This window comes from Molothrus ater, chromosome 27, assembly GCF_012460135.2.
Source record: "Molothrus ater isolate BHLD 08-10-18 breed brown headed cowbird chromosome 27, BPBGC_Mater_1.1, whole genome shotgun sequence".
Classification (NCBI taxonomy): domain Eukaryota; kingdom Metazoa; phylum Chordata; class Aves; order Passeriformes; family Icteridae; genus Molothrus; species Molothrus ater.
Genome location: NC_050504.2, coordinates 5,648,775 through 5,675,219, shown reverse-complemented (window position 1 = coordinate 5,675,219; position 26,445 = coordinate 5,648,775). Strand labels below are relative to the sequence as shown.

Below are 26,445 nucleotides of genomic sequence, written 5' to 3'. Positions count from 1 at the left end.
GGGGTGCCAGGAGCACCCAGGGGCACCCAGAGCTCCCTGATGGGTTTTGGGGTGCCAGGAGCACCCAGGGGGCACCCAGGGCTCCCTGATGGGTTTTGGGGTGCCAGGAGCACCCAGAGCTCCCTGATGGGTTTTGGGGTGCCAGGAGCACCCAGGGGCACCCAGAGCTCCCTGATGGGTTTTGGGGTGCCAGGAGCACCCAGGGGGCACCCAGAGCTCCCTGATGGGTTTTGGGGTGCCAGGAGAAGCCAAGGGCAGCAGTCGGAGCTTCCTGAAGGGTTTTGGGGTACTGGGAGCAGCCGGGGGGGCACCCAGAAATCCCCCAAATTTATTTTTGGGTTTTGGGAGCAGCCATGGGGGCATCCCAAGATCCCTGATGGGTTTTGGGGTGCCAGGATGCCAAAAAAGAGGCAAAAGGGGCCTGGAGGGGGTCAGGGACTCGGAATTCACCACAAGAAACATCCAACAATTTCCAAGGTTTTTATTTCAAACCCTTTCTCTCTTCCCTTCCCGCCCCTCCCACAGCAAAAAAATAAAACCCCAAACAACCCCAAAAAAACCCGCAAAAATCGACGCTAAAAATGAGTTTTACAAACACCAAGTCAGCTCTTCCTGGCTGACCCTGTAGGAAAAAAAAAACCACCCCAAAAAATCCCCAAACCCCCAAAATCCAGGAATTCCACACCAGCAGTTCCTAAAATCCCCCACAAGAGGCCAAACATGCCTATAAATACAATATTTACACACAAACCCCACAGCTCCCCACCCCAAAAAATAACCAAACACACCCAAAAGTGCATTTGTGGTTCATATCAAAACCCATCATTATTAATATTATTATTATTAATTAATTTTTTTTCATTAAATCTGAAAGATTGGCCTGCAAAGTCCGTTTGGTTTTTTTATTATTATTTTTTTAACCATTTAGTAACTTTTCTCATATATTTATGAAAATAAATTATACAGCCACTATTTGAATAAATTAAGCACACACACAAAAAAAAAGATTAAAAATTAAAAAAAAAGGGGGGGATAAAAATAAAAATAAAATTAAGCAAAAGCTGCATTTTTATTTTTTTAAATTCCAAAGGGTTATTCCCAAAATCCTGGGAATCTCCTGCCCTGGGAGCTGCTGGAATCTGCTCATTCCTCCTCCAAAGGTGAGGCTGGATCCCGTGAAATTCCTGGGATTTGGGGTGAAGCCCTGCACTGGGAGCACTGGGAGCACCCCAGGCTGGATTTTTAAGGACTGGGATTTGCCCAGGTGGATTTTGGGACACTGGGAGCTCCCCAGGATGGCAAAAAAAAGCCCCAAAAAACCCCAGCTCTGCTTTTCCCTGATCCGCTGCTCCCCTTCCCAAACCTCTCCCATTCCCAAAGAAGAGTGGGAATGCTGTCACCACCACTCCATGGAGAGAACAGGAATTTCCCTGGATTTTCCCTGGATTGACTCTCACCTTCCCAATTCCCTGCATCCCATTATCCATCCCTGATCCATTTTTCCTTTTTTTTTATTTTTTCCCAAGGTCTCTTTTATTTTTTTTTTTTTTTTTTGGGAAGAAAAGCTGGAGCAGGCCTGGTTCTTGGGAAGGTTTTCCCTCACACAGTCCCATGAGGTATTTCCATGGATGTTCAGGCTCAGTTTCACCCAGAAACCTGGAATTTTTTTTAAGGATTGTGGGTTTTTTTCCCCTCCAAATCCCAGCTGGAGGAGGCAGGCAGGGTAGGATTTGTAGCACCTTTTATGGCAAAGCAGCTTGGAATTTTTTCCATTGAAATCCACAGGAATTCCAGGACTGGGATCGTCCTGGCAGCTCCCAGGGCTCCGGGGAATCCTCAGATCCAGCAAGATGGGGCAATTCCTTGGATTCAGAGCACTCCCAGGAATGCTGCTCCTCGAAACACAGCAGGGAAGAATTCTCCCCGTGGAATTCCTGCTCGGGGGGTGGAGCAGCAGCCCGGGATCCCAAGGGCTGAGGGAGGGAATTTGTGCCCAGAATCAGGGAAAGAGCCAAACCTCTCCTGGACTGGCTGCTCCTGGTGTCCCAGGGAGAGGAGGGAGCTGCTCCAGGAGGATCCTCCAGGGGGAATCACTCCATTCCCAGCCTCTGGAACCCACCAGGGACAGGCTGGGGAGCGCCCATCCCAGGTCTGGGGTCCCTGCAGGATCCAGGGGCAGCTCCAGCAATTCCAGCAGCAGCTCCTCCACCTTCCCAGGGCTCCAGGGGAACCACCACAGCCCACACTCCTCCTTCCTTCCTTCCTTCTTCCACGGCTCCAAGCTTTTCCCAGGACGCTCCTGCCACTCCTGGAGGCTTTGGATCTCTTTTCCCAAATCCTGGGAAGTGGGGGAGCTGTGGAGCTGCTCAGAACTCCGCACTTTGTTTATTCCCAGGGGTTCTTCCATCCCCCTGGCTCCGTTTGCAGCTCTCCAGAGAGGATCAAAGCCTTGCCACGATGCCTGGGAGCAGATGGATCTTCCCAGAGAATTCCCCCTTTTTCCCTCCCTCTCCCCCACCTGGAAATTCCTGAGGTGGGATCCGAAAATCCGGCTGGATCAGAAAAACTCAGTTTTTCCTCACGCTGAAAATCCAAAACCAAAAAATAAAAATCCAGAGACGTCCAAACTGAAAGCTTCCAGGAAAACTCGGGAATAGTGCCGTGACATTCTTTGTTCCGCGGGGACCCCGCGGGGCCGGGCTGGGTCCCCCCGGGATTCCTTCTCCCAGGAGCCGGGGCTCCAGATCCTGCTCTGCTGGGTTTCCTGGGAATGCTGGGCCCTCTCCTCCAGGAAAAGAGCAGGAGCAGCAGCAGCAGCAGCTCAGCCTCCTCCCCACCATGGCAGGAGGGCAACATCCAAATCCCTGCCGGGACAAAACACCGGGAACTGGGATCAGATGGGACTGGGAGGGATCCCACCGCGGGGGCAGAGAGGGAATGGGAACAAGGGAGGAGCAGGAGGAAAGATGGGAATGGTCAAAGGCCAGGAAGCCTTGTTCCCCTTCCCAAGGAAAGCTGGGAATGCTAGAAGACCATGAAACCTTGTTCTCCTCTCCAGAAGAAGTTTGGGAATGGTAAAAGACGCCCGAGGGAGCAGCCACGGCTTCTCCAGGGGGGTTCTGAGGGAACAGGGTTGGATCCTGGGATGAGGCACCATTCCCAGCCATTCCTGGGGCATTCCCAGACCATTCCAAACCATCCACGGACCATTCCCGACCACTCCTGAACCACCCCCAGATCATTACTGAACCATTCCGAAACCAATCCCAGACCATTCCAGGACCAATCCCAGACCACCTCCAGAAAATTCCTGAACCACTCCCAGACCATTCCAGGACCATTCCCGCACCGTCAGTGCCGGGGCGGCTCCGGCTCCGCTACGTGGAGGATTCGGGCTCCTGCTTCTGTCGGGAGATGAGCTGCGCCTCCTTGAGGGACAGGTACTGCTCCTCCTGCGGGTCGTAGTAGTAGAACTTGCGGATGTAGGAGATCAGGGGCCTGGAAAAACACCGGGAACAACCGCATCCCTGAGCCACAGCCCCCCTGAAACATTCCCAAAACACAACCTGAGCCTCTTCCCTGGAAAAGTACTGGGAACAACCGCATCCCTGAGCCACAGCCCCCCTGAAACATTCCCAAAACACAACCAGAGCCTCTTCCCTGCAAAAACACCGGGATCAGCAGGATCCCTGAGCCACAGCCCCCCTGAAACATTCCCAAAACACAACCAGAGCCTCTTCCCTGGAAAAACACCGGGATCAGCAGGATCCCTGAACCACAGCCCCTCTGAAACATTCCCAAAACACACCCAGAGCCTCTTCCCTGCAAAAACACCAGGAACAACCGCATCCCTGAACCACAGCCCCTCTGAAACATTCCCAAAACACATCCAGAGCCTCTTCCCTGCAAAAACACCAGAAACAACCTCATCCCTGAACCACAGCCCCTCTGAAACATTCCCAAAACACAACCAGAGCCTCTTCCCTGGAAAAACGATGGGAAGAGCTGGATCCCTGAGCCACAACCCCTCCAAAATTCCCAGAGCAAAGCCCCTCTGACATTCCCAGCACCTCCAAAGAAACAGGAGCTGCCTCCCAAAGCTCTGGCACAGCAGGGAATTCCTCATTCCCAAGCTGCTCAGAATTCCCACTGCACCCACAGGCCATCGATCCCGCCACCCCAAAGCTGGAAAAGCCAACGATTCCCTCCCGGATCTGAGCTCACAGATCCCTTCCCGCTGCCTGGGAGGGAGGGAGGGAGGGAATTCCAGGGATGATCCACGGGGGAATCCCAGCACTCACTTGGGCAGCGGGAGCTCGGGAATGTGGTCGATCCGGACCAGCTGCCGGATCCGGAAGCGGCAAAGGTGCTGCAGGGATTTGACGTTGCTGAACCTGGAGACGGGGTACAGGAGCTGGACGGGCGTCGGAGGGAGACCTTTTGGGGGAAAAAAAGGAGATTTTGGAGATCGGGATTAGGCAGGATTAGGCTCCCAGGCTCACCTGGAACATCCCATTCCCAGGTTTACGTGGATCACAGGAACATCCCATTCCCGGGCTCACCTGGCCCATCCCATTCCCATGCTCACCTGGGACCCGGGAGCGCAGGAAGTAGAGGAATTTCCCATTTTTGGAGTGCATGATCGCCCTCTTGATGAACTCCACCACGGACTGGCAGCGGTCCTCAAACTTGGGGTGGCACCACAGGCTGAAGGTCCCTTCCACGAGAGAAAGAATTCCCATTATTCCAGGGGAATTTTGGGAAAGCACAGGGGAGTTATTCCAAGGAATTTTTGGGAAAGCAGCTTCCCCAGCACCACCACAGAATCAACAGGGGGAGAATATAACTTTTCAATATTCTTATATTTAATCAATTAAATATTCTTATATTTAGTGAAGTTAATATTATTATATTTAGGAAATTAAATATTCTCATATTCTGGAGTGTCCCTTCTCCATCCCAACATTCCCAAGGGAAGGTGACCTTGGAGCTCCAGGTGCTGCTGTCCCCATTTCCCAGCCTGGGATCATTTTCCATGGGAGCAGTTTCATGTTCCTGCTCCTTGATTAAGGGGATTGTTAATTAGGCCCTGGGTCACCCTTTGTCCCTGTGCTGTCACCTGACCTGCCAGGTGGCCCAGGATGAAACTGGAGCTGGGGACATCAGAGCTCCCAGTGGGTCTGGACACCCCCTCCTCCCACCAAAATCCGGGAATTCTGCAGGCTGGGAAAGATCCCAGCTGTCCCCTGGACAGCGGTGTCACCGTGTCCCCAGGTGCCACATGCATGTGAGGCTTGGACACTTCCAGGGTCCAAAAGCCTGATCCAACGCCTGACCACACTTCCCAGGAATAAATTCTCCCTAAAATCTCCATTTGTCAGAATTTCCTTTAAATCCACTTTTCCAGGGCACCGCCAGCTCTTTATTCCTCAGTAGTGCTCCATGCAGGTGTGGTGGGTGATTTATAACCTCCTGAAGCTGGTGAATGGCACCCCAGGGATTTGGGATTCTGGGAATGGCTCACCTCGGTAAGTGCTCCATGTGGATGTGGTGTGTGGGTTATTTATAATCACCTGGAGCTGGGAATGGCACCTGGAGCTGGGAATGCTATCCCAAGGATTCTGTGATCCCAGGAATCACTCACCTCGGTAGTGCTCCATGCGGGTGTGGTGTGTGGGTGATTTATAACCCCCTGGAGCTGGGAATGGCAGCCCAGGGATCCCAGGGATCCCGGGAATGTCTCACCTCGGTAGTGCTCCATGCGGGTGTGGTGCGTGATGCCCTGCGAGCGGAAGCTCAGGCTCAGGATGTAGCGGGGGTCGGAGCTGTCCCGCACCAGGAAGGACCCGTCCGGTTTCCCCTTCAGCTTCATCTCGGCGTCCTCCCAGTTCATGGGGCCCCAGTACCACCCGCACTGGGAACAGAGAGCGGCGGCTGCACAGGGATCGCCTCGGGAAAGCTCCCAGGAGCCGATCCCCATGGGAATTGCACCCGGTGTGGGCGGCCGGGATTGAGGGACTGAGGGACGCGGGGACGCCAGGCCCTGAGGGGACAGAGGGGATCCAGACCCCCCTTCCACACTCAGAAAAGGTTTTCCTGGAGCCCAAAATCATGGATTCTCAAATCCCAAACCCTGAGGGGCCGGATTCCTAAAACCCAATCCCTGAGGGGCCGCATTCCCAAATCCCACACTCTGAGGGGCCGCATTCCCAAATCCCAGTCCCTGAGGGGTCAGAATCCCAAATCCCACACTCTGAGGGGCCACATTCCCAAATCCCACACTCTGAGGGGCCGCATTCCCAAATCCCAGTCCCTGAGGGGCCGCATTCCCAAATCCCACGCTCTGAGGGGCCGCATTCCCAAATCCCACACTCTGAGGGGCTGCATTCCCAAATCCCACGCTCTGAGGGGCTGCATTCCCAAATCCCAGTCCCTGAGGGGCCGCATTCCCAAATCCCACACTCTGAGGGGCCGCATTCCCAAATCCCACACTCTGAGGGGCTGCATTCCCAAATCCCACACTCTGAGGGGTCAGAATCCCAAATCCCAGTCCCTGAGGGGTCAGAATCCCAAATCTCACACTCTGAGGGGCTGCATTCCCAAATCTCACACTCTGAGGGGCCGCATTCCCAAATCCCACGCTCTGAGGGGCTGCATTCCCAAATCCCAGTCCCTGAGGGGTCAGAATCCCAAATCCCACACTCTCAGGGGCCGCATTCCCAAATCCCAGTCCCTGAGGGGTCAGAATCCCAAATCCCACACTCTGAGGGGCCGCATTCCCAAATCCCAGTCCCTGAGGGGTCAGAATCCCAAATCCCACACTCTGAGGGGCCGCATTCCCAAATCCCAGTCCCTGAGGGGTCAGAATCCCAAATCCCACACTCTGAGAGGCCGCATTCCCAGTCCCAGTCCCCGAGGGCTCGGATTCTCCCCCTGTCCCTGGTACCTTCTCCAGCTCCCTCAGGCTGGCGGCGAAGCTGCTGGGGTCAGGCCGGGCCAGGGGACACTGCAGGTGCGGGGGGGGCGGCTGGCCCGGGGCCTCGGGGGGACGCAGGGGCACGATCCGGGGAAAGGCGTCTGCAGGGACAGACGGACAGACAGGGTCACTGTCATTGTCACTGTCACTGTCATTGTCACCTACAGACAGCTGGGGTCACTGTCACTGTCACACAGAGACAGCCCAGGGTTACTGTCATTGTCGCTGTCATCCAGAGACAGCCAGGGTCACTGTCATTGTCACCTAGAGACAGCCAGGGTCACTGTGACTGTTACACAGACACAGCCCAGGGTCACGGTCACTGCCATTGTCACCCAGACACAGCCGGGGTCATTATCATTGTCACTGTCACCCAGAAGCACCTGGAGATTGCAGGAGGGAAAAAGTGGGGACTCCAGGAGGGGAAAAGGTGGAGATTCCCAAAGGGAAAAAGCAGAATTCCAGGAGAGGGGAAAAGCAGAATTCCAGGAGAGGGGAAAAGCAGAATTCCAGGAGGGCAGAGGCAGGGCTGGCCAAGCTGAGCTGACCTGGGGCGTGGGGCGGAGGAGGCGGAGGCAGAGGGAAGGATTGCAGGGAAGAGCCCATGGGCCCCACAAGCACAGCCGGAGGCAGCGTCCCACTGATGTCATCTAGGAGAGAGCAGAGACAGGTCAGGAAACAGAGAGAGAGCAGCCCCAGAGCCTGGGAAACAGCCTGGAAAAGGGAATTTGGGGATTCCCCATGGAGCCCCAGACCCTGGAAAAGGGAATTTGTGGATTCCAAGCAGCACCTCCTCTCTGGTTTGGGTTCTACAGGGATCCCTTTCTCAGCACTGGAATTCCCAGGGCTCCAGGGATGAACCCCAGGGCTCCAGGGACCATGCCCAGGTTTCCAGGGCCCATCCCAGGGCAGTACCCAGCAGGCTGAGGCTCCGGCGGGGCGGCGGCGGAGGGGTCGGAGGCTGAGGGGAGCTGAGCCCTCGCTGGGAAATGTCCACGTCCACCAGTGACACCGTCTCACCTGGGAGAGGAGAGGGAAAAGCCCAGTGAGGACCCAGGATGAGCACGGGGAAAGGAATTCCACAGGGTTTGGGAGGTTTTTCCCGATTGCTGCTCCCAAAATAAATTTGTCTGTCTTTGAAGACGCCTTGAGTGAATTTGCCCCAAGCCTAGCAGCTGGATGGGATGAGGAGGCTCCATAGGATTTTTCCCAGCGTGGAATTTCCAGACAGAGCAGAGCTGATCCATGTGTGGCACCAGGGACACGACCATTTAAAAAAAAATATTTAAATTTTTAAAGTAATTTTAAAAATAATCAGATAAACCAATAAATAATGAAATCAACCTCCCAAATTAAAGTAAAAATTTGGCATCTCCAGATTTTGCTCTGCAGATTCCTTTGAGGAAAAGCAGCTCCTTTCCTGGGGGCCTTGGGCTCACATCCTCTCCTTGGGGTCTCCTTTAGGGTCTGAGGCCAGCAGCACCAAGGGACACCAGAGATCCCAGTATGGGGTCCCACAGAAGTCAAATTCCCCATTCCCGGCTCATCCCACAGCAAAACAAAAAACCCCAAACTCGCACAAACCCCCCCAAAATCCTCACCTGTGAAGAGGGGGCTGAACACAACCGGGGAAAAGGCACTTTGGGTTCTTGTCAGTCTGTGTTTCCTGTGCGGGAAAACAGCGGAAAATGGGCTGAGGAGAGATGAGGGGACTCGGAATTCCCAAAGGGAAGAAGCAGAATTCCAGGCGGAAAAACAGGAGAAGCTTTCCCACCAGGAGAAACTTCATTCACCAGGAGAAACCACCTAAGGACCCATCCTGGCCCGGCTCAGCACCACTCCTAACCGGACTCAGCACCACTCCTAACCGGACTCAGCACCACTCAGGACCGGGCTCAGCACCACTCAGGACCGGGCTCAGCACCACTCATAACCCCGCTCAGCACCACCATGCACCGGCTCAGCACCACTCATAACCCCGCTCAGCACCACTCCTAACCAGGCTCAGCACCACTCCTAACCAGGCTCAGCAGCACTCAGGACCGGGCTCAGCACCACCCAGGACCGGGCTCAGCACCACCATGCACCGGCTCAGCACCACTCAGGACCGGACTCAGCACCACCCAGGACCCGGCTCAGCACCACCCAGGACCGGGCTCAGCACCACTCAGAACCCGGCTCAGCACCACCCAGGACCGGGCTCAGCACCACCATGCACCGGCTCAGCACCACTCAGGACCGGACTCAGCACCACTCAGGACCCGGCTCAGCACCACCCAGGACCGGGCTCAGCACCACTCAGGACCCTGCTCAGCACCACTCAGGACCCTGCTCAGCACCACTCAGGACCCGGCTCAGCACCACTCAGGACCGGGCTCAGCACCACCATGCACCGGCTCAGCACCACTCAGGACCGGGCTCAGCACCACCCAGGACCCGGCTCAGCACCACCATGCACCGGCTCAGCACCACTCCTAACCAGGCTCAGCACCACCATGCACCGGCTCAGCACCACTCAGGACCGGACTCAGCACCACTCAGGACCCGGCTCAGCACCACCCAGGACCGGGCTCAGCACCACTCAGGACCCTGCTCAGCACCACTCAGGACCCTGCTCAGCACCACTCAGGACCGGGCTCAGCACCACCATGCACCGGCTCAGCACCACTCAGGACCGGGCTCAGCACCACCCAGGACCCGGCTCAGCACCACCATGCACCGGCTCAGCACCACTCCTAACCAGGCTCAGCACCACCATGCACCGGCTCAGCACCACTCAGGACCGGACTCAGCACCACTCAGGACCCGGCTCAGCACCACTCAGGACCGGGCTCAGCACCACTCAGGACCGGACTCAGCACCACTCAGGACCCTGCTCAGCACCACCCAGGACCGGGCTCAGCACCACCATGCACCGGCTCAGCACCACTCAGGACCGGGCTCAGCACCACCATGCACCGGCTCAGCACCACTCAGGACCGGGCTCAGCACCACTCAGGACCCTGCTCAGCACCACTCAGGACCCTGCTCAGCACCACCCAGGACCGGGCTCAGCACCACCATGCACCGGCTCAGCACCACTCAGGACCGGACTCAGCACCACTCCTAACCCGGCTCAGCACCACTCAGGACCAGGCTCAGCACCACTCAGGACCCGGCTCAGCACCACTCAGGACCCGGCTCAGCACCACTCAGGACCGGGCTCAGCACCACCATGCACCGGCTCAGCACCACTCAGGACCGGGCTCAGCACCACTCAGGACCCTGCTCAGCACCACTCAGGACCCTGCTCAGCACCACCCAGGACCGGGCTCAGCACCACTCAGAACCCGGCTCAGCACCACTCAGAACCCGGCTCAGCACCACTCAGGACCGGGCTCAGCACCACCATGCACCGGCTCAGCACCACCATGCACCGGCTCAGCACCACTCAGGACCCGGCTCAGCACCACCCAGGACCGGGCTCAGCACCACTCAGGACCGGGCTCAGCACCACCATGCACCGGCTCAGCACCACTCAGGACCGGGCTCAGCACCACTCAGAACCCGGCTCAGCACCACCATGCACCGGCTCAGCACCACCCAGGACCGGGCTCAGCACCACCCAGGACCGGGCTCAGCACCACCATGCACCGGCTCAGCACCACCATGCACCGGCTCAGGACCACTCAGGACCGGGCTCAGCACCACTCCTAACCAGGCTCAGCACCACTCAGAACCCGGCTCAGCACCACTCAGGACCCTGCTCAGCACCACTCAGGGCCCTGCTCAGCACCACCCAGGACCAGGCTCAGCACCACTCAGGACCGGCTCAGCACCACCATGCACCGGCTCAGCATCACTCAGACCCGGACTCAGCACCACTCAGGACCGGACTCAGCACCACTCCTAACCCGGCTCAGCACCACTCCTAACCCGGCTCAGCACCACTCCTAACCCGGCTTAGCACCACTCAGGATCACATCTCTGTTCCCTCAGGCCCCTCAGCCGCCGCCGCCGCCCCGGCCGGCAGGGGGCGCTGCGGAGAGACCTCCGGGCCCGCCCCGGCCTGCGGCGCCCGCGGTGCGCACCCGGTACACAGCGAGCCCCGGGAAATCCCGGTACACAGCGAGCCCCGGGAAACTCCCGGTACACAGCGAGCCCCGGTGCGCACCCGGTACACAGCGAGCCCCGGGAAACTCCCGGTACACAGCGAGCCCCGGTGCGCACCCGGTACGCACCCGGTACACAGCGAGCCCCGGGAAACTCCCGGTACACAGCGAGCCTCGGTGCGCACCCTGCGCACAGAGGTTATAAACAAAAATCTGCCAGTTTTTTTGTGAAAAAAAGAGTTGCGAAACGAGTCCGACGAGTTGCTGGCAAAGTGAAGTTCTACCTGTTTGTTATTATCATCACAAGTCATTGTAGTTAATGGCTCCTTTTGTAAGAGTACAGGCCCTGGCTAGGGCTAAGTTAATGGCTCTTCTCCCCGCACAGCGCGGGGAAGGGACGGGGGCATCAGAAAGTGCAAAATAACTTCGGGACCACCATGCCATGGGAAGTGTCAAACTTACCGAAAAGACCCCAAAAACAACGAGACAATACAGAATTAAGAAATTAGAGTGATGTCTGGACGTGAGGAACAGAGCGCTGAGCCTGCAGGGATGCTGAGAACCTTTGCTGCCCCTCACCCTGAGCAAAGACATCATCTGAAACCAAGACCACGAGCCGGGAGGGAGCAAAGAGTCGAGGTCGGGGTCACGCTCTCCTGATCCCGCAAGAACAGAACCCCCAGATCAGCCCCTAGTGGACAAAGCTGCGCACATCCTCCGAGTCACCCTGGGAAAGAGGGTGGAGACTGCAGACCCGTCGGGCTTCCCAATCTTGAGCTGAGCACTTTTAATAGAGGCATTAGAAGGAGAGAAAGTCTCCTGCCCTGTTTATTTCACGCCGAGCCCCGGTACACACCGGGCCCCGGTACATCCCCGGTACTCACCGAGCCCCGGTACACCCCGAGCCCCGGTACACACCCGGTACATCCCCGGTACACCCCGATCCCCCCTCGGACACCGCCTCGCCCGGCGCTGCCGCCCGCTCAGCACCCCCTCAGCACCGGCTCAGCACCTGCTCAGCACCACTCACAACCCGCTCAGCACCGGCTCAGCACCCCCTCACTCACCACCACCTCAGCACCCCCTCAGCACCGACTCAGCACCACTCACAACCCGCTCCGCACCGGCTCAGCACCCCCTCACTCACCACCACCTCAGCACCCCCTCAGCACCGGCTCAGCACCACTCACAACCCGCTCCGCACCGGCTCAGCACCCCCTCACTCAGCACCACCTCACTCAGCACCACCTCAGCACCACTTCAGCAACCCCTCAGCACCCCCTCAGCTGCCCTGGGGAGCAGGGATGGAGCAGCTCGGGGAGCAGTGAAGGAGCAGCCCTGGACTGGGCACAGCCGGGACCGAGCAGCTCCTGCCCTGCTGGAACAGGGGTGAGAGACAGGAGGGATCTGTGAGGTCTCACCCCAAGAAATCCCGGGATTTGTGCCCCCATCCCAGCCAAGCTGGGGCTGGCAATGATTCCTCCTGCAGGGAGGGAGGAACAGCTGAGCCCCCACAGCAGCCGCTCCTCGCGGGACTGATGCTCCGGGCCCCGCTCCCGGTGCCGCTCCCTGAGGTTTTTCCGCCATCCCCATCAGGGATGCAGGCCTGGATCAGCGCGACCCTGCTCGGCCGGCCTCTCCCGGGCCCCAGCGCTCCCGAGTGAGCGACGAGGCCTCGGCAGCCGCTCCGAGAGCTCGATCCCAACCCGGCCCTGTGGGGCGGGATGGCCCCGGAGCCCCGCACCCCCCTCCGGGAGAGCATCACAGCACGGCCCCGGGACAACCCCGGGACACCCCGCGCTGCCCCCCCGGGGGCGGCATCCCCCCCATCGCAGCCCGGTGCCCCCGTACCTGCCCGGCTCCTGCTCCCGGCCGCGGGCCCCGCACACATCCGTGAGGCTCCCGGCCGAGGCGGCGGCGCTGGCGGCGTCCCCGGTGGCCGAGCCGCCGCTGCAGCTCTTGGTGCGGAAGAGGCGGCTGAGGCGGATGCGGAGCGAGCCCTTCCTGCCGCCGGGGCCGGTGCCGGTGCCCGCGGGCGGCTGTGCAGGGCCCGGGGCTGCCGCTCTGCCGGCGGCACGGGCGGCCCCGCGCCCGGGGGACCCCGGCTCGTCCTCGGAGCCGCTGCCGGCCTCGTCGGGCTCCAGCGCCTCGAGCACCAGCAGCGCATCGCTGGTTTCCTCGCCGGCGGGCGGCCCGAGGCACGGGCAGGGGGTGCCCGCCGCGCCCGCCGCCCCCTTCGCCCCCAGCCCCGGCGGGCGCAGCCCCAGCGCCGCCAGCTGCAGCTCCAGCCCGCTCTGCGCCGCCGCTCCCCAGCCCGCCGCCGCTTTGGGCTCCAGCGCGCAGCGGTGCCGCGGGCACAGCTCGGCCCCGCCGCCCCCCGGGACCCCCCTGCCCGCCGCCGCCGCCGCCGCCGCCGCCGCCGCCGCCGGGCCGCAGTCCTCGCCGGGCCGGCCCTCGGCTGCCGCGTTGCGGAAAACCATCAGCTGCGGCCGCGGGCTGCGCAGCGCCGGCCCGGCCCCCGGCAGCCGCCCCCCGCCGCCGGGCCCCGCGCCCGCCGCGCCGGCACCGGTACCGGCGCCGCCCGCCGCGCCCGCCTCCGGCCCGGTGCCATAGCCCAGCAGCCGGCTGAGCACCCGGTACGAGGCCGCGGCGGCCGCCGCCGCATCCCCGTCGCGCTGCATGGCTACGGCCGCCGCATGGCCCGCGGGGACCGGGACCGCACCGGCACCGGCGGCCGCCGCCGCCGCCCTCGCACGGCCGCGGCGCCCCCCCCTCGCCGCCGCCGCCGCCCCGCCCCCGCGCTTCCGCCGCTGGCCGCGCCCCCCGGTGCCGGTCCCGCCTCTCCCGGTGGCTGCGGTCCCTCCCCGGTGTGGAGGCCGCGCCCCCGAGCCCCCCGAGCGCGCGTGGAGGGGCCGCGGGGACCCGCGGGGACGCCCTCGGGACACGCACCGGGCGCAGGGAGCCGCTCGAGCCGCGCACCCACCGCCGGCACCGGCACCCGAGGGTGGCTCCGGCACCCACGGAGGGACCGAGCCCCGGAGCCGCTCCGAGCGCCCAGACCCGCGGGCGGCAGCGGTTCCGAACCCCGGCCCCAGCTCGGTCCCGGCATCCACGGGCACGGGGGGGTCACGGATGGTGGGGCCGGGGGGCAGCGAGGGCTCCCGGACGCGCAGCTCCAGCCGTGACCCATCGGACTCATCCCCCGCTCCGGGACCGGGGGATGCGATGGGGGAAACTGAGGCACGAGCACGCGACGCTCCGTACCGCGAGCCCTGCGGGGCTCTTGCCCGGTTCTGGCGGGCAGCGCGTCCCAAGCGGAGCAGAGGGGACGGGGACCAGCTCTCCCCACACCTCTCCGCGGGCTGGGGCTGGGGAAGGTCATTGTTGCTTGAGGCTGGAGCAAGGAAACCGAGCGCCCTTCTGTGCCTCAGTTTCCCCCCTGCACCCCGGCTCTGCTACGCGGGACATCCCCCCGCACTTGGGGGGGGGCTTCAGATCCCGCTCTTGCCCGCGCCCAGAGCCCCCAGCCCCACAGGGACACCCCGAGTGGGGGACACCCCCCACATTCCCACCCCATGGCCCGGGGGGCGCCGGGCACTGCGGGATTGGATCCCAGAACCGTATGGGGGCCCCGCGGGCGCCCCGTTCCCCCCGACTGCCGAGGGGCCGCGGGGAGGGGGATACGGGCAGGAAAATTCCGGCTGCCGTTGCCATGGCTTCCCATCAGGATGCGCTTGCATCACGGCCAGCCCGAGGGGCCGGGACGCGGGGTCCCCTCGGTGCGCGGTGCCCACGGGGCTCAGACCGGGGGGCTCCGGGCAGCGCGGCCGCCCGAGCGGGAGCGCGGGGGCGGGCGGGGGGGCTCCGGGCAGCGCCAGCCGCTGAACACGGTTTGGAGCCGGTGACGTCTGCTCCGGCATCGCCGAGGGTGAAGAACGGGCGGCAGAGCGCGGGGCCGGCTCCGGGCAGATCGGGGGCTCTGCCCGCCATGCGCCCCCCGCGCCGGCCGGGGGGGCCGCCGGGGGCCGGGGGGCTCCGCTGAGCCCCAGCCATGGGGCCGTGCCGGTGGCCGCTGCTCTGGGGCTTGCACGCCGTGCTGGTGCTCACGGCGGGGCAGCGCCCGCAGGAGAGACCCCCGCGCCCGGCGGGATGGTCCCCGGCCCCCTCATCGTCGTGGGCGCCCACCGCGGAGCCGGGAGCGCCGGGGGACGGCGAGGGCTCGGCGGCAGCGCTGGCGTTCCTGCGCACGGGCGATGCCGAGCGCCTGGCCCGGGCCAACTGCAGCGGGGGTGTCGCGGCGGGGGCCCCCGGGCCCGGGCCCCCCCCGGCGCTGCGGGCAGCCCTGCGAGCCGCCCCCGAGGCGCTGGCCCACGCCGCCAACTTCCTCAACATGCTCTTCCAGACCAACGACATCCGCGAGGCCAGCGTGGCCGAGGACGTGGAGTGGTACCAGGCGCTGGTCCGCAGCCTGGCCGAGGGGCACCCGTGGGTGCGCAGGGCGGTGCTGGCCCTCGACGCCCACCCGCTGGCCCCCAAGCCGCGGCTGATGCTGCAGGCCACCAGGGGGGACGGGCAGATCCTGCTGCAGGACGTGTCCAGCGCCGCTCCCAGCCTGGGCAACCTCAGCTGGGACAACGAGTGGTTCAACGCCCTCAAGTCGCAGCGGGTGCCGGCGCTCCGCAAGCGGGTGCTCAGCAATGACCTGCGCAGCCTGGAGACCCCCAAGTGGCAGCGGGGGGACAGCTACGTGGGGGACCCGGGCCATGTGCGCTGGTCCCCGCCGTTCCTGGAGTGCCGCGAGGGCCGCTTCCTGCCCACCTGGGCCGTCACGCTCTCCTCCGCCTTCTACGGGCTCAAGCCCGACCTCAGCCCCGAGTTCAAGTAAGTGGAGCCCGGAGGGGTTCGGGGGGTGTCGGAAGGGGTGGCGGTGCCCCGTGTGTGTGCCGGGGGTGCAGCTGGATGTGTCACCCACCCTGGGGCGTCCCCAGTGCTCTGCCCGTGTCCCTCTGGGTGTGCCTGCAGGTGCGCAGGGGTTTGTACACACCCTCGGGCACGGCGGTGACTCCCTGTCCGCCCTCGGTGTCCCCCGTGCTGCCCACCTGGCGCTGCCAGCCCCTGCCACTGCTGCGCTGGGGTGGGTGAGCCGGGACTGGGGGGTCCCTGCTGCACCCCACGGCACTGGAGCCGCAGAGGGAGGCGGTGGGGAGGGAAGGCTCCGCTGGGATCAGTCCCAGAGCCCACGGCCCCATTCCCGCCCCCTGGGCTGACCCCGTCCCTGGCCACAGGGGGGTCGTGCGGGTGGACGTGGAGCTGCGGGACGTGGCCATCGACCAGTGCTCCAGCGGGCCGGGCTGGTTCTCGGACACGCATCGCTGTGACCCCAACAGCACCCAGGTACCGCACCCGGCACCCGCACCCCATCCCCTCCCCGGCCAGGAGCGGGGTACCCCGCACCCCCCAGCCCCGCACCCCGGCCGCGCTGCCCGTGCTCCGCGTCCCTCCCTCCGGGCTGAGCTTTATCCTCTCCCGGGCGATCCATCTGCTTCGCTCAGCTGCTCTCGCACCGCGGGGAGAGGTTTATTGTGCAAATCTTCCCTCCCCACCGCCAGCCGCGCCGTGTGACCCGGCTGCTCCCTGTCCGGGCACCGCGGGGACGGTGGGGACGGGGCCTGGCAGCCGCTGGCAGCATCACCGCGGCGCCTGCAGCAGAGCCCGAGCGGTGCCCGAGCGTTTCGGGGCTCGGCACAACCAGGCGGGGCGAACCCCGCAGCCCCCCAGCCTCGGGGTCCATCCGGAGCTGGGCCCAGGCGGGAAAGGCGTCGCCAGCTCCTGTTTCCTACCAGCGATGCCTTCCAGAGGGCCGGGCCCGGGGCCGGGCATCCCTCCAGAAAACAACAATGCCCAGGGAGCCGCCAGCGCGGCCGCCCGGGGCGGGATGCGGCCGGGGGGGATTAGGGAGCAGGGCCCGGGCCGAGGCTGCCGTCACGGCCGGGCAGGATTAGGGCGCTCGGCTGCATTAGGTGTCCATTTAGGTTTTAGGGAGGGATTTGGGGCCAAGCTCTGGGTTTTAATTCTGAAATGTTTAACCACTGATTCCTCATGGCTCCGGGGGAGGATGGCGTGGGGTCAGGTACCCGTGAGCCGGGGGCTGCTGGAGCCCCTGGGGCGGGGGATTTGGGGACAGAGGGGACACAGGGGCTGGGGGATGTGTCTCAGGGTGTCTCCTTCAGTGTGTCCCCCAGGAGAGCCGCGGTTTCGTCCTCGGGAGGTACCTGTGCAGGTGCAAGCCGGGTTTTTATGGGACTGATGGAGTGGCCAGCAGTGCCTGGGCAGGTGGGTGCCACCAGGCCCCGGGGTCCCTGCTGTCCCCAGTGGCACACGGACACAGCAGTGGGGACCAGGGCTGGGGGGCTTTGGGGACACAGAACACGTGCCCTGGTGTGGGGGGCGCCACCAGGCCCTGGGGTGTGCTGATCCCACCTGGGGTGTGCTGATCTCACCTGGGGTGTGCTGATCCCACCCCAGTGCCGTGTTCCCACCTGGGATGTGCTGATCCCACCTGGGGTGTGCTGATCCCACCCCAGTGCCGTGTTCCCACCTGGGATGTGCTGATCCCACCTGGGGTGTGCTGATCTCACCTGGGGTGTGCTGATCCCACCTGGGGTGTGCTGATCCCACCTGGGATGTGCTGATCTCACCTGGGGTGTGCTGATCCCACCTGGGATGTGCTGATCCTGCCCCAGTGCCGTGTTCCCCCCTGGCCATCACTCTGTCCCCAGGTGTGGCAGGGACAGATGGGGGGTCCCGGCTGGGGTGCCGCCCGTGCCGCCCGGGCTGTGCCACCTGTGAGGACGACACGCCCTGCCTGATCCAGGAGGACCAGGTGCTGCGGGCAGCGGTGCTGTCGTGCCAGGCCTGCTGCATGCTGGCCATCTTCCTCAGCATGCTCGTGTCCTACCACTTCCGACGGAGCAAGGCAAGCTGTCCCCGTGTGCCCCTGCTCCGCTGTCCCTCCAAACCCTGCAGGGCCCCTGCCCTGGCCCTGTCCCCTCCAAGGCTGCACCCTCACGCTGGTATCCCTGCAGAGGATCCGGACATCAGGAATCATCCTGCTGGAGACCATCCTCTTCGGGTCCCTCCTCCTCTACTTCCCCGTGAGTACCCAGCTGCCCCCAGGGCTGGGAAGCTCCAGGATGGGGTTTCCAGGATGGAGCTGCCCCACGCAGGGCATGGCTCCATCTAATTGTTAATTTTGCTGGCACGGTCCCCGGGGGCTGCCGTATAAACCTTCTCAGAAAACCAAATCCCTTTTCTCCCGCTGCCTGCGGGAATTAATCCCTGCCCAAATCCCCTCTCCCCTCCCGCACGAGTGCAGCGGGAGCTGCGGGGTCACGGGGGAGGGTGGCACGGGGCTGGCCTGAAAAGCAGGTGGCTCCCGAGGCTGGGGCAGGTGGGATCCAGCCCGGGTCCCTCTCTCCCACGCTCCAGGTGTTCATCCTGTACTTCAAGCCGAGCATCTTCCGCTGCATCGTCCTGCGCTGGGTGCGGATGCTCGGCTTCGCCATCGTCTACGGCACCATCACCCTCAAGCTCTACAGGTAGCTGGGATGGGGGGCTGGGGGCTCGGGACCCCCACAGCACGAAGGGTTTGGGGCTCAGGACCCTCACAGCAGGAAGGGTTTGGGCGCTAAGGACACCCATGGCAGGGAGGGCTTGGGGAGGCTGGGAGGCTTGGGACCCCCACAATGGGGAGGACCGGGGGCTCAGGGCCCCCAGAGTGGGAAAGGTTTGGGTACTCAGGACCCCCAGAGTGAGGAGGGCTTGGGACCCCCAAAATAGGATGGGTTGGGGTCTCAGTGGGATGGGTTAGGGTCTCACTGGGACAGGCAGGGGTCTCACTGGGACAGGCAGGGGTTTCACTGGGATGGGTTGGGGTCTCACTGGGACAGGCAGGGGTCTCACTGGGACGGGCAGGGGTCTCACTGGGACAGGCAGGGGTCTCACTGGGACAGGCAGGGGTCTCACTGGGATGGGCAGGGGTCTCGCTGGGATGGGTTGGGGTCTCACTGGGATGGGCAGGGGTTTCACTGGGATGGATTGGGGTCCCACTGGCACAGGCAGGGGTCTCACCCTCCTGCCCCGGCAGGGTGCTGAAGGTGTTCCTGTCGCGCACGGCGCAGCGCGCTCCCTACGTGTCGAGCGGGCGCGTGCTGCGCATGCTGGCGCCCATCCTGCTGCTGGTGCTGTGGTTCCTGGCGGCCTGGACCATCGGCATGCTGGAGAACGCCCGCAAGAACATCCCGCTGGTCGTCCGCGCCCAGACCAGCCGCGGCCTGCACTTCTCCCTCTGCGGCCACGACTGCTGGGATTACATGATGGTCATCGGTGAGACCGGCCCCCGGCACGGCTGGGGGGCCCCACGGCCCCCGGACCCCACCCCGGGACTGCGGGGCTTTCATTCTCTTATCCGTTTAATCTTCCTCAAAGCTGCAAGGACCTGGGGGTGCCCACAGCCCCACAACCCCATCCCATGACTGTAGACCTTTCATTCCTTTGTCTATTTAATCCTCCTGGAGGCTGCAAGGACCTGGGATTCCCACAGCCCTGGGACCCCATCCCATAATTTGGGGCTTTCATTTCCTTGTCCCTTTAATCCTGGAGGTTTCAAGGAGGGTTGGGGTCCCCCAGCTGCCTTCCCCCCTCCCCCCGAGCATCCCCTGGGGTTGAGTCCCAAACTTTGGGAAGGCCGTGCTGGGGTTTGCTCCAGACCTGGCACATTCCAGGGTGAGGGTGGTGGACAGCAGCTGAGCACCCCAAAAGCTGCTGGGGCTGGGTGTGGCCGCTCAGGGTGTGTCCTGCTCTGCCCCACAGCCGAGATGCTGTTCCTGCTGTGGGGCAGCTTCCTGTGCTACGCCACACGCGCCGTGCCCTCGGCCTTCCACGAGCCCCGCTACATGGGCATCGCCCTCCACAACGAGCTCATGGTCTCTGCCACCTTCCACGTGGTCAGGTAGGGCCAGGAACCGAGGTTCCCATCCCTGGGGATGCTCAGGAACCGTGCCACGGTGAGGAGGGTTTGGGTGCCCTGGATCTCCAAAGGAAAGGGGGTCTGGGTGCTCGGTCCTCCCGCAGTGGAAGGGTTTGGGTGGCCGGGCAGGGGGGCTGTGAGGTCTGGAGGTGGGGAGGGGCTGTGGTGGCAGCTGGCACTGCCCTCCTGGTCCCTTCCAGGTTCCTGATTGTCCCCTCACTGCACCCGGACTGGACTCTGCTGCTCTTCTTTGCTCACACCCACGGCACCATCACCATGACCCTGGCCCTGCTCTTCATTCCCAAGGTATTCCAGGGAAGGAACGGAGCTGGGGAAGGGGCTGGAGCACCACAAGAGGCTCAGGAAGCTGGGGGGGGCTCAGCTGGGAGAAGAGGAAGCTCAGAGGGACCCTCTGGCTCTCCACAAGTCCCTGACAGGACCTGGGGAGGGTTGGGCTCTGTTCCCAGGGAATGGGGACAGGAGGAGAGGGAACGGCCTCAGGCTGGGCCAGGGGAGGTTTGGGTTGGATACTGGGGAAATTTCTCATGGAGAGGGTGATCAGGCACTGGAACCAGCGGAGTCCCCACCCCTGGAAGTGCTCGAGAAGGTGTGGCTGTGGCACTGGGGACGTGGGTAAGCGGTGGCTTTGTCAGCGCCGGGGGAACAGCTGGACTCGCTGTCCTCGGAGAGCTTTTCCAGCCCGCACAATTCCACGGTCCCATCGCTAACACTCATCCCAGAGGCTCGGGGAGCGGGGACAGGACCCCCCGAGTGACTCCCCCGTGTCCCCGCGCAGTTCCTGCACACGGGCTCGCCGCTGCGGGAGGAGATCACGGCCGAGGTGTACGAGGACGAGCTGGACATGCGGCGCTCGGGCTCCTGCATGAACAGCAGCATCGCGTCCGCCTGGAGCGAGCACAGTCTCGACCCCGATGACATTCGGGTGGGTGGCACACTCAGGACCTTCTTTTGACGCTAGCTGTGCAGAGTAAGAGGTGCCTTTCGCAATCTTTTCCTGATGCAAAGCAGAGGGAGGGGACGAGGGGGTGCAGGGTGAGCGCAGCCGGGTGGGCAAACCCGCTGCGTCCTCGGGGCGGCGCGGGGGCTTCGGGGGCATCGGGAGAACCCGGGGCTCGGCGGGGCGGTCCCGGCCGCAGCCCCCGCTGTAGGCGCTCTCCTCTCTCCCTTCTCTCTGCCGCGTCCCCCCGCCCGCGGCGCAGGAGGAGCTGAAGAAGCTTTACCGGCAGCTAGAGGTGCACAAGACGTGGCGGATGGCGACCAACAACCCGCACCTGGCCAAGAAGCGGAGCTCCCGCCGCAGCCTCGCCCGCTCCATCCTGCGCCGCAGCGGCGCCGAGCTGGCCGAGAGCGCGTCCCGCCGCAGCAGCGCCGGGGACCGGGACCGGGCGGGGACCCCGTCCCGCCGCAGCTCCTCGGCCAAGCGGCTCGTGGATGCCGCCGGGACCGGCCCGAGGATGCGGGACGAGAGCTCCCGGCGCCGCTCCTCGGCCCTGCGCAAGTCCCGCAGCTCCGAGGGGCCCCCGCGGGAGCCCCGCCGAGGGTCGCGCAGCCCCAGCCCGCCCGAGGAGCCTCCGCCGGCGGCCGCGGCGGACCCGGAGCAGTCCGACAGCGACTCGCTGGACGCCGCCCCGCTCCTGTGCAAATCGGCCAGCGCCCAAAACCTGGCGGGGCACTGGCAGCGACCCCCGGGCCGCGCCCCGCCGCTGCAGAAGTCGCACAGCGTTGTCACCGGGGCGCGGGAAGCGGCGCTGCTGGCCGCCCGCAGGGCCCACCGCGAGCAGCGGCACGGCGGCCGCCACCTCTCCGCGCCGGCCCCCGGGGTCGGCAGCGGCACCGCGACACCGCCGAGCCCCGCCGAGAGGGGCCCGCAGGAGGACGCGGCCCCGCCGGGCGACGCCAAGGGACACAAGCATGTCACCTACGCGCCCATCAAGAGCGTCAGCGTTGACAGCGCCCACCCGGCCAGGAAGGTGCGGGTGACCGTGAAGAAAACGCCCCCTGCGCCCCCCGTCCGCTACCAGAGCCTGCAGCGCTCGGGGACGCTCGGGGACGGCCCGGAGCCACCGCCGGGCCCCCCGGCACGGGCGGGAGAGGCGCAGGGGACAGCAGGGCCCGACCCGGAGCGCGCGTCCCCCCCGGCAGGGACGGGCAGGCTGCTGGCCCCGAGCGCCAGCTCGGCACACGTCTGTCCCTGGGAGCTGGTGCAGGACGAGATCCTGGCCAGGAAACAAAAAGCGGCCGAGGCGGCCGAGTCGGGGACCCCCGGTGACGCAGCGGCCGCCACCCCCGGCCCCAAGCCGCCCCCCACGAAGAGTTTCCGGAGCCTGGGACTCGCCATCAAAGCCCTCAACCGCTCCAGGGGGAAGAGCGTCCTGAAAGGGAAAAGCGAGGGGAGCCTCAGGAAGAGGGGGAGCAGCAGGAGGGAGAAGTCCGGCCTGGGAGAGGCCTCGGCCGTGTCCCTCGGGGGGGGCAGCCCCGAGGGGAGCGGGCAGAGCCTCGAGGTCCCCGCCCTCCAGCACAACAACAACGCCGCCACCCCCGGGGAAGCCGCGGGCTGGGGCCACAGCGGGACAGGAGGACAACGGGGCAGCCCGGCCGCGGCGACAGGCGGTGGGGACAAAGCGGCCGAGGAGCCCCGCGCTGCCCGAGCGAACGCGGGTACCGCTCTGGAGCCACCCAGCGCGGGCCACCAAGGGGCTGAATGTCCCCCGGAGGTGGCACGGGTACAGCCCCGGGAAGGGGACCAGGCAGCGGATCTGCGGGAGGACGTTCCTGGGGTCGCAGCGGAGGAAGGGGCACTTGGGGAGCTCGAGGGGACCAGCGGGTCCTGCCAGCCCCGGGAGGAGCCCCGGGAGGAGCAGCCGCCTGCGAAGCCCAGCCCGAGCAGCGTGCGGGGGGCGAGGCCGCCCGGCTGGCCCGGAACGCCGGCAGGAAGGGGAGCCTTGCTGCGCCAGGCCGCGATCGCTCCCCGGGAGGATGGAGGGACCCCAGAGAGCCCGGAGAAGGCGCTGGAAGAGGGGAGCAGCCAGGCCGAGCCCGAGCGGGGCCCCGGAAGGAGCGGGAGCGGGGCCGGGAGCGCGCAGGGCGAGCTCAGTGCTGGGGGAACGCGCGGAGATCCCAGCTCCAAAGCAGGAATCTGCCCCGGGAAGGGCGGCAGTGAGGGGGATTCTCAGCGCTCTCCGGGCATGGAAAAACCAGCAGGGCCGCTGAAAGTGGCCTCGGAGCAAGCGGAGGGCAGGAGGGCCGAGGTGTGCCCGTGGGAGAGCCGGGAACAGGGAAGGAGTGTCCGAGCAGAAATCTGCCCCTGGGACACAGAGGGGGCTCTGCCGGAGCAGGGATCCCCCCGATCTGGAGAAGGTGCGGAGCAGCCTGGGATGGGGCTCGCGGGGAAACCCCCAGCTCTGCCCAAACCCTCATCCCAGCGGGCTGGAACCACGGAGAGAGAAAAGGCAAACATCTGTCCCTGGGAGGTGGAGGATGAGCCGCGCCCAAAGCCAGAGATCTGCCCCTGGGAAGAGGCTGCGGCTCCGTCGGGGAAGGAGAGATTGAGGCAGGACACGCGTGGCACCCCCAAAGGGGAAGAAAAAGTGGGATCCGGAGCACCAGAAAAAGGAAAGCAGCCCCCAGCCAAACCCCTGCCCAAAGCAGCTCCAGGGAAATCCCAGAGCTCAGAGAAGGCAGAGATCTGTCCCTGGGAGTCTCAGGGCTCTAAATCCAGTGACAAAGCTGAAATCTGTCCCTGGGAGGTGGCTGAACCTCAGATGGAGAAGGGGAGCCAAGACCGAGTGTCCATCTGTCCTTGGGAGAGCCTGGACACAGAGCAGCCCCAGGCCAAACCCCACACCGGGAGCTCAGCACTGCCCAGAGCAGCTCCAGGGAAATCCCAGAGCTCAGAGAAGGCAGAGATCTGTCCCTGGCAGTCTCAGGACGTTGAATCCAGCAGCAAAGCCGAAATCTGTCCCTGGGAGGTGGCTGAACAACCCTTGGGTAAAGAGAAACCCAGGCAGGACAAAGAGGATCCACCCAGGGTGAGCAAAAGCCCTTCCACAAGTCAAGGACTCCTGAAGGAAGTGGGAAAGAAGGACCGAGAGTCCATCTGTCCTTGGGAGAGCCTGGACACAGAGCAGCCCCCGGCCAAACCCCACACCAGGAGCTCAGCACTGCCCAGAGCAGCTCCAGGGAAATCCCCGAGCTCAGAGATCTGTCCCTGGGAGAGTCAGGACCTCAAATCCACTGGCAAAGCTGAAATCTGTCCCTGGGAGAGTCAGGACCTCAAATCCACTGGCAAAGCTGAAATCTGTCCCTGGGAGAGTCAGGACGTTGAATCCAGTGACAAAGCTGAAATCTGTCCCTGGGAGGTGGCTGCACCTCAGATGGAAAAAGGAACTGGCCCAGGTAAGGAGAAACTCCCAAGAAAAGAGGAAAGCAAAGCTCTGGAGAAGGGGAGCAGAGAGAGGGAATCGATCTGTCCTTGGGAGAGCCCAGACATGGAGCAGCCTCTGGCCAAACCCCACACCGGGAGCTCAGCACTGCCCAAAGCAGCTCCGGGGAAATCCCAGAGCTCAGAGAAGGCAGAGATCTGTCCCTGGGAGGTTGAATCCAGCGGCAAAGCCGGGATCTGTCCCTGGGAAGCGGCCGAGCCTCCCTGCCAGCAGCCAAAGGCACAGCAGGTCCCTGCTGGGGGCCCCAAGCGCATCAGGCGCCAGGCGGCGCTGGCCAGCCCCGAGAGGCCCCGGGACAGCAGAGACAGAGCGTCCGTCTGTCCTGGGGAGAGCCTGGACACAGCACAGCCTCCGGCCAAACCCCACGCCGGGAGCTCAGCACGGCCCAGGGCCCCTGCAGGGAAATCCCAGAGCTCAGAGAAGGCAGAGATCTGTCCCTGGGAGTCTCAGGGCTCTAAATGCAGTGACAAAGCTGAAATCTGTCCCTGGGAGTCTCAGGGCTCTAAATGCAGTGACAAAGCTGAAATCTGTCCCTGGGAGTCTCAGGGCTCTAAATCCAGTGACAAAGCTGAAATCTGTCCCTGGGAGGTGGCTGAGCCTCAGCTGGACAAGGGAACAGCCCCAGGTAAGGAGAAACTGCCACTGAAAGAAGCCTCCAAAGCTCTGGAGAAGGGAAGAGAGTCCATCTGTCCTTGGGAAAGCCAAGATGTGGAGCAGCCCCAGGCCAAACCCCAAAGTGGGAGCTCAGCACTGCCCAAAGCAGCTCCAAGGAAATCCCAGAGCTCAGAAAAAGCAGAGATCTGCCCTTGGGAGACTGAATCCAGCAGCAAAGCTGAAATCTGTCCCTGGGAGTCTCAGGGCTCTCAATGCAGTGACAAAGCTGAAATCTGTCCCTGGGAGTCTCAGGGCTCTCAATGCAGTGACAAAGCTGAAATCTGTCCCTGGGAGGCGGCTGAGCCTCAGCTGGAGAATGGAACAGCCCCAGATAAGGAGAAACTGCCACCAAAAGAAGCCTCCAAAGCCATGGAGAAGGGGAGCAGAGCCCGAGAGTCCGTCTGTCCATGGGAGAGCCTGGACACAGAGGAGCTGTCCCTGAAATCTGCAGCGGGGAAGGAGCCATCCAAGAAATCCGGCAGCATGGAGAGCAGGAAATCTGCAATTTGCCCCTGGGAAGCAGCAGAGCCCATTGGGTTGGAGGAGGAAATGTCCCAGGCAGGTGTGCAGCCACAGGGAGCCCAAAGAGGTTCCCCTGCAGGGATGGGACAGCCGGGAGCCAGCGCTGTGTCTCCAACACTTGTGGAAAAATCCAGGGGCAGATCCCAGGGGGAAGCCGAGCACAAGCCCCTGTGCCGGCTCCTGCCCAGCATGCAGCACCCAGGGCTGGGCAGCAGCTCCAGCCCCGGCGCCGGCCTGGCTGAGGTTTGTCCTTGGGAAGCTGGAGAGGCTCCAGCAGCACCTGCCAGGCCCAGGCTGGGCATGAGGAAAAGCTCTGAGGTGTGGGAGGAGGAGAGCACGGAGCCCTCGCAGACCCGCCCCGGGCAGGGCAGAGCCCGGGATGGGGATGGGGAGTGAGGGGAGCCCAGCACCAGGGGCTCATCCATCCATGCATCCATCCATCCATCCATGGATCCATCCATCCATCCATCCATGGATCCATCCATCCATCCATCCATGGATCCATCCCTCTGTCCTTTCCCTCCATCCATGGATCCACCCCTCGATCCATCCTGATCCCCCCTGCCCAGCCCCAGAGCTGGACTGGGGGGTGTGGGGCTGAAGGTCCTGGTTGTGCAATTTTGTGTAAATGCAGGAAATAAACGGAATTAATTATCTACGGCGTGTGCTCAGAGAGAGGCTCACTGAGAGGTGGGAAGAGCTGGGAAGGGG

At 63.6% G+C, this 26,445-nt stretch overlaps 2 protein-coding genes across 2 annotated transcripts; one reads left to right on the top strand and one right to left on the bottom strand.

Moving 5' to 3' along the window:
* Window positions 1–465: 465 nt before the first annotated feature.
* SOCS7 (suppressor of cytokine signaling 7) lies at window positions 466–13,828 on the bottom strand. The gene is made up of 10 exons (XM_054517432.1): window positions 12,919–13,828; window positions 8,578–8,642; window positions 7,892–7,996; window positions 7,525–7,626; window positions 6,947–7,077; window positions 5,746–5,914; window positions 4,589–4,717; window positions 4,302–4,437; window positions 3,350–3,498; window positions 466–2,864 (listed from the first exon to the last, which is right to left on the bottom strand). The coding sequence occupies exons 1-9, from the start codon at window positions 13,746–13,748 to the stop codon at window positions 3,378–3,380; spliced, it is 1,788 nt and encodes a 595-aa protein (XP_054373407.1). The 5' UTR covers window positions 13,749–13,828; the 3' UTR covers window positions 466–2,864; window positions 3,350–3,377.
* A 1,091-nt stretch (window positions 13,829–14,919) lies between these two features.
* GPR179 (G protein-coupled receptor 179) lies at window positions 14,920–26,392 on the top strand. The gene is made up of 11 exons (XM_036398922.2): window positions 14,920–15,948; window positions 16,353–16,461; window positions 17,298–17,400; window positions 17,847–18,043; window positions 18,153–18,221; window positions 18,556–18,665; window positions 19,214–19,452; window positions 19,939–20,077; window positions 20,296–20,401; window positions 20,892–21,038; window positions 21,316–26,392. The coding sequence occupies exons 1-11, from the start codon at window positions 15,119–15,121 to the stop codon at window positions 26,128–26,130; spliced, it is 6,864 nt and encodes a 2,287-aa protein (XP_036254815.1). The 5' UTR covers window positions 14,920–15,118; the 3' UTR covers window positions 26,131–26,392.
* Window positions 26,393–26,445: the final 53 nt, after the last annotated feature.